The sequence below is a fragment of the Drosophila gunungcola genome (genome assembly GCF_025200985.1).
Source record: "Drosophila gunungcola strain Sukarami chromosome 2R unlocalized genomic scaffold, Dgunungcola_SK_2 000006F, whole genome shotgun sequence".
In the NCBI taxonomy this organism is placed as follows: Eukaryota; Metazoa; Arthropoda; class Insecta; order Diptera; family Drosophilidae; genus Drosophila; species Drosophila gunungcola.
The window spans coordinates 454,553-469,773 of record NW_026453168.1 but is presented as its reverse complement, the minus strand read 5'-3'; the positions used below and the strand labels follow the sequence as shown (position 1 = coordinate 469,773).

General features: G+C 39.9%; 1 protein-coding gene across 2 annotated transcripts; it reads left to right on the top strand.

Annotated features, from left to right (window-relative positions):
- The first annotated feature begins 451 nt into the window (after positions 1 to 451).
- Positions 452 to 5,276, top strand: LOC128254761 (dehydrogenase/reductase SDR family member on chromosome X). Of its 2 annotated transcripts, none has more exons than XM_052984056.1 (5): positions 452 to 592; positions 2,874 to 3,085; positions 3,153 to 3,260; positions 4,297 to 4,678; positions 4,739 to 5,276. In XM_052984056.1, exons 2-5 carry the CDS (start codon positions 2,905 to 2,907, stop codon positions 5,133 to 5,135), a joined length of 1,068 nt encoding a protein of 355 aa, XP_052840016.1. In that variant the 5' UTR covers positions 452 to 592; positions 2,874 to 2,904; the 3' UTR covers positions 5,136 to 5,276. The 2 variants fall into 2 exon arrangements, with proteins under 2 accessions (XP_052840016.1, XP_052840014.1); XM_052984054.1 differs by lacking the exon at positions 452 to 592 and adding an exon at positions 625 to 986.
- The last annotated feature ends 9,945 nt before the right edge of the window (positions 5,277 to 15,221 follow it).

The following is a 15,221-nucleotide window of genomic DNA, read 5'->3' as shown; positions in this document are numbered from 1 at the left end:
TTGGAGGATGGGTTGTTATTTAAAGGGAATTGTTAATTAGTTAAAATGGATTCAGGACCTTGAAGTATTAAAAGAACAACTGGTAATAATTCATAATACCAGCGGACTGGGCTCAAGTTCCAGTAAAATAATTTGTAAAACAATAATTTAACAAAATTAAGCTTTTTCAACATATTTAAATTTGAATTTGGATTAAAAATAACATTGTTATCGATAAGTAGCCGTAACAGTGGCTTCACTTAAATAACATAACATAACTTAACAAACATACAGTTTGGTATTTTACGTATTTAAAGCCAGCGTTCACACTAAATAGTATACTTAGCTTATACGTTTTTTAATATAGTAGTTACAATATTTGTAATTATAACGATTATAATACTTTTAACATTTTTTAAAACTTAAAATCTTCTTTTAATAAACATTAAAAAAAATTAAAGTACTAATAGATATCGATAGTCGCCGCCAACAATCGATTGTGAAGATAAGCTGCAAACATCAGTGCATCCCTAGTCCGTCGACTTTTTCAGCTCGTCTGCAATTTTTTCAATTAAATAGTTTCAAATCAGCTTTTTTGTGAGTGCACACACAGGTAACTACACCCCGCCCACTTGACTCGTTTGTCGTTTAACCAAATTGAGGATCAAGATCAGCTGTTTTTTCCGCTCGATCAGCCGGCGAATGGGTTAAATTCACCTGTTGGCCAACAGCCTATAAGCAAACAAAACAACAACAAATGTCGTGGATCAAGTTCTTGGCGGAAAGGCGCGCAATTAAAACTAACGTTTAGTTCGCTTTTGAATTTCTCGCGCAGCGGTTGTGGCAACAAGGGCCGCTAAACAAACCGGTTTCGAACTCTTCCCATTGATTTTCGAAAACGTGATAGAAAACCAATTAACCCTTTATTTGAAATAAAAAAGGGTGTCAGTTACAAGCATAAAAATACAAGCACAAGTGCATTTTCGCCAACGCCAACCGAATTGAAGGTAAAATATGAAAACGTTTGCAAGGGCACCGCCAGCAACAACAATAGAAAAAGAAAGTTAACCATATGCAGCCAAATTAACAACGACGAAAGCAGCAACAACCACAACAACAACCACAAAAACAATAAAACTGCTAAGCTTTTGCTTTTTGTTGACGGAAGTCGAAACTCTTGACACCACGTTCGTAAAGTCATAAGTACACAGAGATAAATTGATAAATTTATAAAACGTGACTGAAAATTTCAGTTAAATTAATATAAGATTGTATTTGAAAAATTTTAGTGGCAAAAATCGTAGGAAAAAAGCTTGCTTTTCAGAAAAATGTTTTGCTTAATTTATATTTATTAAGTTGTATTAAATGAAAACGTAAAATGTAATGGCGTAAGGTTAAATGGAATTGCATTTACACTTTTCCCCAGTTTTAGTTGACGTAAAATGTAAAACAAATATTTTCAAAATACCACTTTAAAATATAATATAAATTGTTTTGTATTTTGTATTTTTATTATATCACAATGATACGTTAGTCATTGTGATATAATAAAAATACATTCTAATATAACAAGTTTTAATGATATAACAGAAACTAAGCCATTAGATTTACATCTTTTACTATTTTCCATTTCATTATTGTTTACTTTGGTTTGTAAGGAAGTATTCTAAAATAGTATTTAGAAAAGCAGTTTTTTCCAGTGTACTATGTCAGGTCGCCCGTCCCGATATTCACCTTCTCCCCTCTCAAAAAGCAGAAGAAACCGACCCTCGTTGTTGCCGTTTAGCGCCTCAGTCATTTTTAGCTTTGGCCCCAAATTCACTGTTTTGGCCCCGTTCATTGGCTTCGACTCGAAGCTCGGTTCTTCAACTTTCATTCCGCCGCTGTTTGGGTTTTTAATTTGCATTTTACGAGCACACCTTAGCCCGTTCTCTCGCTATCTCTTAATAAATGCGACATAGTGTCTTTCGTCAGGTAGCATCCATCTAATTAAATTAATTGTATTCCCGCCCGGCTAAAAGCTAAGATTCGAGTGCACCGCTCAATGCCAGAGTGTAGCTGGCAGTGCAAATATGCATAGGGCTGTGGCCAAACAATCGTGTTCGCTTTATAAGCCCGGCTAACGAACGTTCGAAATTGCTGGGCAAACACGAAAAGTTCCAGCCGAAGAGACAACAACTAAAACGTTTTGAGGGTTAGGCTATTGCGACTAGGGATTACGCTAACCTGTATTAGTTTATATATAAACAATGTTGAGGTAAGCTAAATATATACATATTTGTTTACTGTAGGAATACAAAGGTCAGAATCCAACATTTTTGCTAAAAATTAACTTATTTATAAACTTTGAGTTTAATATAATACCATATTTTAACATATGTTTTGAAAATATCAAATTTAAAACTAATTTATAAAAACTCTTGGGAAGTGAAAAACATAAAAAGTAAAATTTGTTTTTAAATTGAAAACTAAAGACATTCCAATAAAACGGATTGTCTTTTCAATACTGATTAAACCTTTATGTTGTAAGGACGTTTAAACTAAATGGCATCACTTAATTCAACCCATCTTAGTAATCTTTACTGTTAGAGGTATGATAATTGAGGGGGCTTGACTATTAATAGCTAAATCGTGAGGCGAATCAATTTTCCCCAAACCCCAAAAAAACTACAACGAGTACGGTCAACAGATATACCCGCTTACACTAGGATCGGGGGGTAAATCTTGCTGACTCAGTTGAAGAGTGTCGCAAAGTGCACTCGAGGCGAATTGACTTGCTAATATTGATAATGTTGCCGGCTAATGGCTGTGACGAACCGGGATCGGTGTTCCTTATCAACTGGCGCACTTTGCCCTGCCTGATTTCTTATCAATCCCCGTATTTCCTTTTACAGAGTTCCGGACAAGTGGACAAGCGATCTAATCATGCTGGGCACTTTGCTGTGGCTCTTTTTCATCGGCCTGCTGGTGTGCGCGTTCCTTTTCTCAAAAACCACCAAGGAGTTTCCCAAGTCGTGGTTCGAATGGAAAACGGAGTTCCGGTACCAGTACCTGGGCATCGTGGGTCTCGTCCACGACGCTCAGTATGCGGCGCGGGATCGAGTGGGTAAGTGGATAGCCCGATTCACTGATGCTTATCCCATAGCCGCTAATTGTCGCCATTATCCATTAAGCACTTTATAAACAACCGGATCGCATTGCTGTCATCACGGGAGGCAACCGCGGCATCGGACTGCGGATCGTGGAGAAGCTGCTGGCCTGCGACATGACTGTCGTGATGGGTGAGCTGAATGGTCAACTCGAAGTTGACCAATCTGCCGGATAACTTGTTTTGGCTTTGGCCCTAGCCAAATGACGGCAGGCTGTTTATCAATTCCACAAACACTTGACGTGCTGCAGCGCACGTGCTCGGAAAGCATAAGTTATTCAAATCACCGATCGTCGAAATGCAGATCCATCTGCAGCGTGTCTCCCACCATTGTCAATCCGATCGAGAAATCATGATCCATACGCCTGATTTCATTACCTAATCAAGTCGCGCACACGATTTCGGGGAAGTCGAGCGATAAGAGTTCGTTGACTTTAAGCTGTAAAGAGAGTAGTATCAAAATTTTATCCAGTGACAGGCGCATTTGATCTACAGTTCTTTTAATTTTTTTTTACAAATTCAATTAGGCCATATGTTTTCTAAATATAATTAAATATTAATTAATCTTTCACACTTCAAATCAGTTAACATTATGATCTCTTAACAGTCGACACTGTTAATTTCTACATTGATCAATGTTCATATGTATAATTTACGCGTGTAAAATCATTAAAACCATCAGGTGAGGTCGACTACCACCAGATGGCGCCAACAAAAAACCTGTGTAGATAGTGTAGAACAGTGTTCATAACTTACAAAATATTTTTAATTCTAATCAGGTTTTTAAAGAGTTTTACAATTTTGATCACCTCCTTGTAATGCAGTATCTGCAAACTTTTGAATTTACTTATAATATTAATTCTCATTATCAAAAGGCTACTCCAAATGGACTTGTCCTTGCCTTACTTTGCGATTTTAACTCGCAGCTCAAAATCTATCTCCTTTTTTATATCCAATCGTCTTTGATAAACTGCCAAAATAGCGAAGATATGCACCGATTTCAGCAATAAGTTTAGCCGAAGCTAACTATATTTTAAGTAGATAATTTATCAAAGCAGATCCTTTTAGTCAAATACCAATCAAACTAAGTCAGATACCTCCTGAATCTCGCACCTCTAAATAAATACATCTTTAAAAACACAATTAATACAATTTTGTGGCTACCGCAGGTGTTCGTGATCCCCGAAGCGCTGAAACCGCCGTAGCATCTATAGTGGACCTAAAGGCTTCCAAGGGCAAGCTCATCTGCGAGCAACTGGACGTCGGGGACCTGAAGTCGGTGAAGGCCTTTGCCCAGCTCATCAAGGAGCGGTACTCGAAGGTGGACCTGCTGCTGAACAATGCTGGCATCATGTTCGCGCCCTTCAAGCTCACCGCCGATGGCTACGAGTCGCACTTTGCCACAAACTTCCTGGGACACTTCCTGCTCAGCCACCTGCTCCTGCCCCAGTTGAGGTTGGCGGGCAGGGAGGGAAAGAATGCCAGGATCGTCAATGTCAGCTCCTGCGTGAATCTCATTGGACGCATCAACTACAAGGACATCAACGGAACGTAAGTTTGAACGATTTACTCCGAGGTTAGTTGACTTAATTGGCTAATTACATTCCGTAGGAAACACTATTACCCAGGAACCGCGTATAGCCAGTCGAAGCTTGCCCAGATTCTGTTCACCCGCCATCTGCAAACGCTGCTGGATGCCGACAAGTCGCACGTCCAGGTCAACGTGGTTCATCCGGGCATTGTGGACACGGACCTGTTCGAGCACTCGGCCACCACATCGGTGCCCATCTTCAAGAAGCTCTTCTTCAAGACCCCGGAGCGGGGCTCCCGTACAGTGGTGTTCGCGGCCATTGATCCGTCGGTCGAGGGCCAGGGCGGCACCTACCTGAGCAACGGCGGCAAGGGTCCCTTCCATCCCGATGCCAAGAAGCCGGCCAAGTGCGAGCAGCTCTTCCAGTTCTCCTGCGATCTGCTAAAGATCCAGCAGTACGGAAACGGCGAATTCTAATTGAGTTCCAACACCCCTTCCTCCTCTCACATTCCTCCCTCTCCCCTAGCTGGTGCAACGTACTCTTCTAGATTCCGTCAGTTTTTTTTTGTAAATCGATTTCTTGTATGGCTTTGTATAAAACTCATTTTTATATAGAAATGCAGCTGGTGTTCTGTGTCCGGATCCTAGGAACTCCAGATGTTAATCTGGCCAAGTGCTTAGCCAGGTTTTAATTAACTTGTCTTCGCTTGATTGCCATCAGGGACCCAGAGAATGCAATTAAAAGAGCAAACAGACTTCTTCAAAATGCACTCGGCGGCAGCTTGAAAGGCGACAACAACAACAACAACAGCAACAGGCCACATTTGTTATATGTCAAATTTGCGAAAAAGCAAACAATTTAATTTTGTGCGCCTCCTCAAACAATGAGCGATTAACATTCAACATTTCGGAGGAATTTTAATCGACTCCAGTTGTGGGCGGGCGGGCGGTATATGGGGGTACCCATACAGAGGGCACTCAGGTAGGTGGGCAGGTAGGTGTATCATCTCAACAAAAAAAAATAAAAACAGCAACAACTCGGCGGCTGTCACTTAAGCGAACTGAGCGCTTTTAAGCGAACGACATGACGGCAACCAAAAACCGAAAAAAACAATCTAATATTTAATGCATATCCAAAAAAGAGTCTATCGCTTTTATGAAGAGATAGACCCGGCGATAACTCAATGTGTGAAGCTGCCGATGCGGTGGGCGCTGTCATCAATCAAAACCTCGGTGGACGACGACGGCCCAGATTCCCAGGCTGTCTTCCATGAGCGGAGTGGAGTCCCAAATGAACTCATCTTCTGCCTTTCGGCTCTTTTTATCGGCTGCATGTTCGGCCAGCATTAGCAGCTTGATTGGATTTTGGCTAAGGCTGGAATATGGATACAAAATCCCTCGCATTGGGGCTTATCCCAGACTATTTTTAGAACTTATGCGATTTACTTTTTAAGGCTATTTAAAGAATTTAATCAGTGAAGAATCGGATTTTTTTGATAGGGCGCCGAAACTAATTTCAGGTTAATAAAGCCTATGAATACAATAAAATTCTATTATTATTATTATTATTTTTTTTTTTAAGGTTTTAAGATTCCTAATTATGGTTCTTTTGATTCAAATTTTCAAATGCAATGACTCAGAAAACATATATAAAAAACGTAAAGAGTTCTTAAATTCTTTTTTATAAAATACTAAGTGGGCTGCATGCAAATTTTAAAGTTTTAAACAAAATTTGCCGTCATTGAAAATCGTGAAGATTCGAAATCAAGAATGAAGGCAGTGTATTTTTTTAGCTTTAAGAATCTCCTTTTTACCTGCCTTTTTTGACGTCTTTATTTGCAATACTCTTTGACTTTATTCCACTTACTTGAGCCTACTTATCCATTGACCATTTCTGTCCGTTCGGTGGTGGTAAAAGCCAAAACCGCCAGCCAATCTGGCGTCCCCCTTTCAACGAGATTCTTGGCTGCGTCCGGCTTCAGTTTCAATTTCAATTTCGGTGGCATCTCCGGCTACGGCTGCCACAATCCAATTAACCTTTTGACATTTCGCGACAGGCAGACTGCGCGGCCAAGACTTCTTAGCCACTTGGCAATGGCTAATGACCACGCGTAAATCAAATAAACGTGGCTGCATTTGCCGTTTGCGTTTAAATGCGGATGCAACCGATCGCACAGTGCACCGGCGCGGCGGTAATTAAAACACTCAACGTGCCTCACCTGACAAGCTCAAACGATGCGCCGGCAGCTGCTGCACAGAGCCAAACAAAATGTTGTAACTAGCAATTTTATCTTAAAATAGTTACAACAATATACCATGACAAATATTTGTCCGAAAAGTTATGCGTAAAAGAAATATTTATTACAAAATAATTTGTAATTCTTCTGAACAGTTATACTTATAATTTCCAATAATAAAAATAAATAACCCTATTGTACAATATACACAGTACACACATGTATCAATGATGATTTCCATGTTAGTCTTAATTTTTTAAACAATTCTAATATTAAACTAAATCGAATTTAATTTAATTGTATTTTTAATCCTATCCTAGCGCTATTAACTAGAAAAATAATAAATGTCTCTTAACAACACATATCACCTTTTAATTGTCAGGTATAAAATTATCAGACCTTGAAAAACGATATAAAAAACCAAACCGGTGTGATTTAGTTTATTGTGTTAATAAAACTCCTTTTTTTGGAAGGCTAAAAACATGTTAAATAAAAATTTTCGATAGAAAGAATTCATATGAAAGTATAGAACTCATTTTCTCATGTTTATTTCTCTAAGTATTGAATGAAAAAGTTTGTTAAGAAATTTTCATAAGGTGGTATCATGTTTATTTCTCTGAGTGAGGGCTTAATAAACTCATCGGATAGCCTGGCACCAATGCGCATTTGGATTGGGGATTGCGGATTGGGGATTGTGGATGCCTCATCTTAGTTATGGCTTGCTTTTGACACCTGGCCGAGGAAGTTTTCGGAAGGGGATGTGGCCACCGTTAGTGTTGTTGTTGCGGTTGCAGCTCCTACGCCCACAGCAGCAATTTGGCCGACTCTTGCCACATCGTTTAGTTTCCACACGCTTCTGAAGCGGCTAACGGAGCATGACAATGCTTGTGGGGGGGAAAGGGTGGGAAGGGGAGGGGGGTCAGGTGCTAGGACTGGGGGTGGGGCCAGGTGGTGGGCGGTAAGCGGGCAGTGGGAGGCGGTGGGTTGCCCACACGCGCTGATGTTGCCGCTGCCACTGCCACTGGCGGCGAGAAAAACGTGAGCACATGCGTCGATGGCGTGGGCGCCATAAATCACCTCATGATTAATGCACAGACACTATACACCAGACACTTGGACACTTGGACACAAGCAGAAGCAGAAGAGCTGGCTCGTAGCTGTGAATTTAATTGGAGCAGCAAATTGTTGCTAAGAATTCGCCGCCGAGTCGAGGAGTGCAACAAAATTGCCACTTCTTCGTCTTCAGCCTCTTTTGTTCGGCATGCAAACATGCCGAGCAGCGCATTTAAATAAAAACTACATTAAGTGGGAGAGCAGTTGGGTTGGTCAACCAGATGACCAGTGCGATATTAGGAAACTCTGGACAATTAATGGCCCGAGATCTGTGGCATCCATCTGAAGATCCGCTGGGAAATGTTGTGGGAGCGACCCCTGGCCCAAAAAACTCAAGCTGTGCATACGAATGCGAATAACTAGGATGATGGATGGATGGATATGGACATGACTGAGATAATTATATGGCCGCGCTAAACTCAACTCAAATGGCCAAGGAGTGACTAATAAAGATACAGCCAATATGCTGTTTTATTTTACGATCTTAAATTGCTTTCAATATATATTCCTATTTCACTTTAGTTTGGGTAAGTTTATATGTTGTATTTACTGCTAAATATATTTGTTTGTCTGTCAGTTTCGTTTTTATTTAAATTATATAAACTGATATATATATATATATATATATGTATATGTACGGCTTAACTAGCCCATAATACGGTCAGTTTATATAATTTAAATAAAAACGAAACTGACAGACAAACAAATATATTTAGCAGTAAATACAACGTATAAACAACAACATATATATATATACCTAATTTTGTCAGTTTTTATTTTTATAATTCGGCTATTTTAAATTTAGAAGGATGTAGTTTTAGTTTAGATTTCAAGCTATTGTCATTAAGAATATAATTGTTAGATTGCTATAATGTGAAAAATTCTCAGGTGATCAGCTCTTCAACTAGACTTAAGAAACAGGCAGACATATCAGAAACATTTAGGGGGCCTACTGTCGTAATTACTTTTTTATAAACTTCTAGACACAACTAACGACCCCTGCAAGTCTATAACATATATAAAAGGTTTAACAAAGCTTTCAAATTAATTTATACAAAATTGTATTCTTTCAGCAAAGCACAATTATTTTTTATCCTATTGACCTTTCCAGCTTTATCGCATTGTTTAAGCAATTGACCCTTCTCAAATTGTTCCCATCACGTATACGCACCATGGGCAGCTACCATATTTTATGCAGCCCTCTTTGTTTCGCTTATTTTGCCAAATTACTATGCATAATTACTTTGAGAGGTGATCCATCAATTCGACCCTTGCCAATTTGCATACTGACACCTTCTCCCAGCCCCTGTCGAATCGCTTCAAACTGTGCGATCACTTTGCATACTATTTCTGGAAGCACTTCAATAATTTGGCCCTGCCAAAAAGGCGGCTTGTGAGAAAGAAACAATAAGTACATACGGATATTCGCATTATTTTCGATGCCCTTTGGCGCCACTTTGATGTGGCTTGTGTGATGATGATGATGATGCTGGCGGTGCTGGCCCATTTAACGCTCCATTATGATGGTATTGTATGGCCCACAAAGGCCAAAGACTCTCAGCTGCAAAGAAATTTGCCATCGAGACTGGGCTCAAGTGTAATTAATCGTGAGTATTTACACAGCCTGAAGTGTCTCAGTGGAGTGAGGATTGGGAAGCCAAATTGTTTTCCCCAGAAGAAAGTAAGAGTATCTAGAGCGATGACATATTGACAGGAATAAAGGAGCCACTAGCTCACTGGCGGACTAACCGACTGACAAACAGGGCCATCCTCAATTACCCTGAGCAATTGTTATGAAGTCTGTCTGTTGCATAAGCCAAAACAAACAAATGGGTTGAAATAAAAAAAAATGTGTTAGGACCGACCGACTGACTGACTGACAGGCGGCTCTCCAACGACCTTGTCCGCGCTTTAAAACTGTATCAAGTAGCAGCAGGAAATTGGGTGACGAAGCTCCAGCTGTCGCTGCATTTCGTAGATAAAAGTGAATGTATATGATACTTCAGATCTCGAACTCTTGTGGTAACACAGCCACAGAAATTCCCAACAACAAAGAAGACCCACGAACGCGACTGGATTTGGGATTGAAATTGAGTTGAATTGGATTGGAATGGGTTGGATTGGTTTTTGGGATGGGGTCTGGGTTTATGTTTGGGGCCGCGATTACGCAGCATCGTACCATACCCATACCCGTACTCGAGTATGGAGAGCGAAATGCGAGTTAGAAAGTGAGCAAAGACCCTTCGCGAGGCTTCCCACCAGTCGGATACTCTAATTAAGTAAGCTGCCACTTATGCAACACCAGTTCAGCTTCACCTAATTGATCACACTGTTGTAATTGTTTCTTCTTAATGTTTCTTGCAGGAAAAGTAATTCAATTAATTTGGGTTGCAGGTGATCGAAACAAGTGCAAAGGTATCGCTGGAAACGTTCACTGAAATTTCGCTATGCTTAGAGTAATTAAATATTAAATATTATTAAATATTAAGGAATTATTTGTTTTTAGCTTTCGCATATAGTACACTTGTATGCACAAGGGTAAATGTAAAGGTAAGATGTATAGAAACTTTTTAAAATTGTTTATTTATTATAAATGTTCCTAGTGATACAAAGTGCAATTTTTAGTTGATTTTAAGATAACTAAAAGAAACTTTTCTAACAAAAAAGTAGTATCGGAGTTAAATCTTAAATTAACAGAGGACATTTTTTGAAAATGTAGTCTTGTTGGCAATATGTCTTAAATTTTTTTCTCCAACACTATTTAATTTAAACATCTAAAATATTGTTACATGAATTTTAATCCAAAGGGTATACAACATTTCTCAATAAGATGAGTATTAAATTTTGCAATGAAATTGTCAAAATAAAACTTATGCGGCTTAAAAGCTATACTGTACAATTTATTCTGAATAATGAAGACAGTTTTAAAATTTTGTTAAGTATAGTATACAGATGGATTTTAAAGGCATTTGTTTGGGCCAAAAGCAGATGCTTTGGTGATTTCCCAATTGGTTCTCTTGTTCAGGTGCCTTCATTTTGCCGCATCATGGTCGCAATTATGCGATGTGCCAATGGTGGGCCAGCCTGCTCCGCCGGCAGAGAACTCCTGCAGAAGTGCAGCACCAGGCAATTGGGCCTAATCCGAGCCATTGTTGCCGCCGTGGGTGCCAATTAAACTGCTATTTAGTGCCCAGTATTAAGGGGCCATCGGTTCCGCTCTAATCTTATTTATGCTCATTGATTTCTTGTCAGCCTTTTATTGCGGATCGGGGACTGGGATGGAGAGTTGAGCCAAGTCGAATGTGTATGGGTTGTGAAAGAACCGACGAAACGCCAAATAAAAGATTTTTTCGCAATAGCCCCGAAATCATTACGAAAATTCTGCCAACAGCGAGTCGAAGACTCGAAAGATTTTTCATTTAGCAAAAATCATATGTCAAACACTCAACAAAAATAGACGCTGCCTTCTGCCTGCTGCCTGCTGCCTTTTGGTGCCTGGTGGCATTCAGCACATTCACCTGCCTCGAAACTGAGCCAAGATTGCTTCCTAAGCTTCCTTCTGCCTGTCGGCCCGACTTAGACTTAGACTCACACTCATATTCATTCTCATACTCATACTAGAAACTCTGGCTGAGTCGGGGCTTCATAATTAATCTGCTTTGGCGTCTCATTTGGTGGTGATTTTTTCTCGATTTTTGTTTTGCGTGTTGCAGCAATGTAAAGTGGAGCCGCACTCGGAGAGTCCCCGACTTTTGATTACTAGTCGAAGATGAAGCCCGAAATTGCATTGGCGCTGGCTTTAATATACAGATAGATGGGTGCTTTCAAGTCAGTCTCTGATGTTTGGGTTTTTTGTTTTTAGTATTTCTGGCGGTGGCATGCCACTCGAGCAGAAGCGGCGCCCCCTAGACAACAGCAGACAGCAATTCGGCTTGCATTTGGCATCTTTGAGACACACTTGCACATATTTGCCGTTGTCTGTTTGTCTGGTGGTCCAAGGAGAAGGGGTGTTACCTGCTGGCCCGAAGACCATTTGGCCAAGAACACATTCGAGAACTCTTTGTAATCTATCTCATTTGCGAGCACACTGACGGATTGCCGGCGAACACTGCTCGCTGTTTGTTTAACTGCTATTTTCACACAGAAGCCAACATGTTTAGGGTTTCGACTTTGCGTCGACGTCAAAGCGACAAGGTCGAAAGAATGATTGAATGTCTCTTAGCGCTCATCGAGTGCCAGGTAAAGGCTGCAAAAAGGGGAGCATTTTGCAGTCTGACCTTCACATTTCGGATTACGAACTTGTTTTGGAAGCTCCACACTGGCAATAGCCAGAGGCGGCGAGGATTGAGGGCAGAACGCCTTTTAACACATATAATTCATGAGATTTAAGGAAAGCGGTTCATGTGTTTCTTTAGAGATTATTAGAATTGGCATCATTGACATTGGACTTGACTGCATTGGCATCACAGACAGTTGTGTGTTTCACAATTTGTTAGCCTGAAGGCTGAATTTTTGCACGTTGACCCATTGAAAATGAACAGAAACATGTTAAGATCTCTTTTGCATAAATAATTCAAACAATCTTTAAAAAATCTTAAAATTATATAATATAAGATTTGCGTTTACCTACATTAATCTCAAAGAAAACTTAAATTATTTGGATATAAGTTTGGTTTTTTCTAATAAAAATAAAATAAGTCACTAATAGAAGCACATACTACATAAATATATTCAAAATCTTTACAAAATTGTTCAACAAATTCCACATTTTTGATACAGTTCCCATACTATATTTGTGCAGTCTCTCACACAATTTTATCAGGGCATATATATATATAAATATATGCAATCCATGGCACCCCTGGAGCAATAAATAATATGCCAGCCTTTACGTGCATATCTAATTAGCCCAGCGAACTTCCCATTCTAAAACTCCGAATCTGTAGCAGCGCCGGCGGCAGTCTCAGCAATAAAGAAGCGATTTAGAGGCCCATAAAAAGTGATCCATGCAGATGGCGGCCCACAACAACACACAACAACCCACAACAACCCACAACGGCCCACAATCCATGGCCCATGGAACAACGCGAATCCGGGGAATCGCAACTGCAGCAGTGCCGCATCACGTTGTTGCGACTGGCAGAGCCATCAAATTGTAACAATTTTTCACCTGTCGTCTGGGGCCGTGCATGATTATTATTACATCAGTAGAAAAGCATAAATTCCGAAACTCGTGAGCCGGGCTGCAGATGCGTTGCAAAACATGAACATCCCGTCCTCGGCTCATCCTCGTCATCCTAGTCACCCACTCACGGACTGAGGCGCACAGATATGAAATGGCTTCAAGGAAGCGAACAATGCGTTTGATTTATGCCCCAAATTGTGGCATCATTTTGTCAGAGTTTATTGAATTCGATGGCAAAAATGCCCGAAATGCCAAACTTATTCGCATTAAATATTAATTATGGCCATCGCTAGCCTATTATATAGTAAGTGCTATTGGAAAATCACTTTTGGTTGTTGGCGTAACTCGTATCTGGTATCTTTTGGCTGGCCAACGCTTCGTTTCCATCGCAGGCTGAATCCCTCAAGGTTGTCGGCTCTTATCGCTGATTTTCTGCCACTTTTTGCAATAAAGTCCGAAAATTAGGACCACAACTAATCGCGGCCTAGAGAGTCCAAGTCCGTTGGATACCTTTCGACTTTTGAGGCCAAGCAATTAATTTTTGGCAAGACAATTGCTCCAATGATGAGGGCGATCTCCAAAGGCGCTCACTTCGACGCCAAATTGATTCGAAATTGCTTTGCGCTCTACAAAAAACAAGTGCAAAGTGAATCAACTCGTCTATGCGAACATCATTTTCATGAATTATGAATATAAAAATATAAATTGCAATTTTTAAAGTCAAATACATAGCAGATTATTACCATGCCAACGCTTAAGGGTATAGAAAAAGATTATTTAATAATTATAAAAGAAGTTTATAATCCTTCATTTTGTAAAAGTGAATTATTAAAAAAACTAAGACCTTAATAAAATGTGGATACTTTCTTTAAACTCATTTCCTATTTCCGAGTATTTCGGTTATACTTCGTATAAACCGCTCTCCATATAAGCAATTACATGCCTTTCGGCATTTGCTTGGCTTGTTTTTTTTTCTGAGCTGCAAAGCTTTCATTATCCGGCAACTTATTATTAATTGTTGGGGGCAGATTGCTCAGCATTCTGCGCTGTGACATGCAAAACAAGAAAGGATGTGCCTTGACATTTGCCACCAGCAGATGAAGATCGACGATCGACAAGCGTTTGGATAATGGTGATAATGATCGATCGACTCCCCCACCGAAAGACGGATCTCCGCTTTCGGCGAATTGCATTTGCATTCGTGATAATGACAGCCTCGTCATTCACATGCCAATCGAGCGGGTAGACTCCAAGTTCCAATTCCAAGTTCCAATTGCAATGCAAATGACAGAAATTATGCTCCCACAAAATTTCCCAGCAGCCACTTTTAATGCCCATAACGAGACGTGTTCTGCGCGGTAAAAGTCTGTCCAATTTCAGGTGGCTCAGCTGCTACTTTGTGGTCTGACCCGGCCTGGACCGACCCACTGAACCGGCGATGTGGCTTCCACGCCAGCCCCATCTTGCACAATCATATCTGCATCGCACTGACAAACTGGCTGAAATCGAAAGTGCTTTTCGGTCCCCAGTCTTGAGTCTCCGGTCTCTTGGATCTCCAATTCCATAATCATTTTGCTTAGCCCGATGCTTTACTAGATGCTCTGTATTAAACATTTCAGTGCCTTGTTGTTGTAGGACTGTTATTGTTTTCGCTGTTGGTTTTTTAATTGTTTTATAAACAAAAGGCACAGTGTGACAAACTATGTTCTTGTCACCAGACTATTAAATGTTTGGAGTTTAATAAATAATTTTGTAATATCTATATTAATTTATGTCTCTGTTACACGATTTTTAATTTTGAATAAATAATTTTTAGTTTCAAGATTGTTCCATATACGTTTTAGTCTTAACTAATGACTTTGTTAAAAAGACAACTTAAATTTTATGGGACAATGTCAATTCAATTATTATTAATCTTTACTATTTCTTAAATTTGGTTTTCCTTACTCTGTCAATAAAAAAGTAGTAAGTCCAAGTGTTTTGTATTCATTTTAATGAGTTTTCGCTTTTTTCCACCGCTGCGGCTTT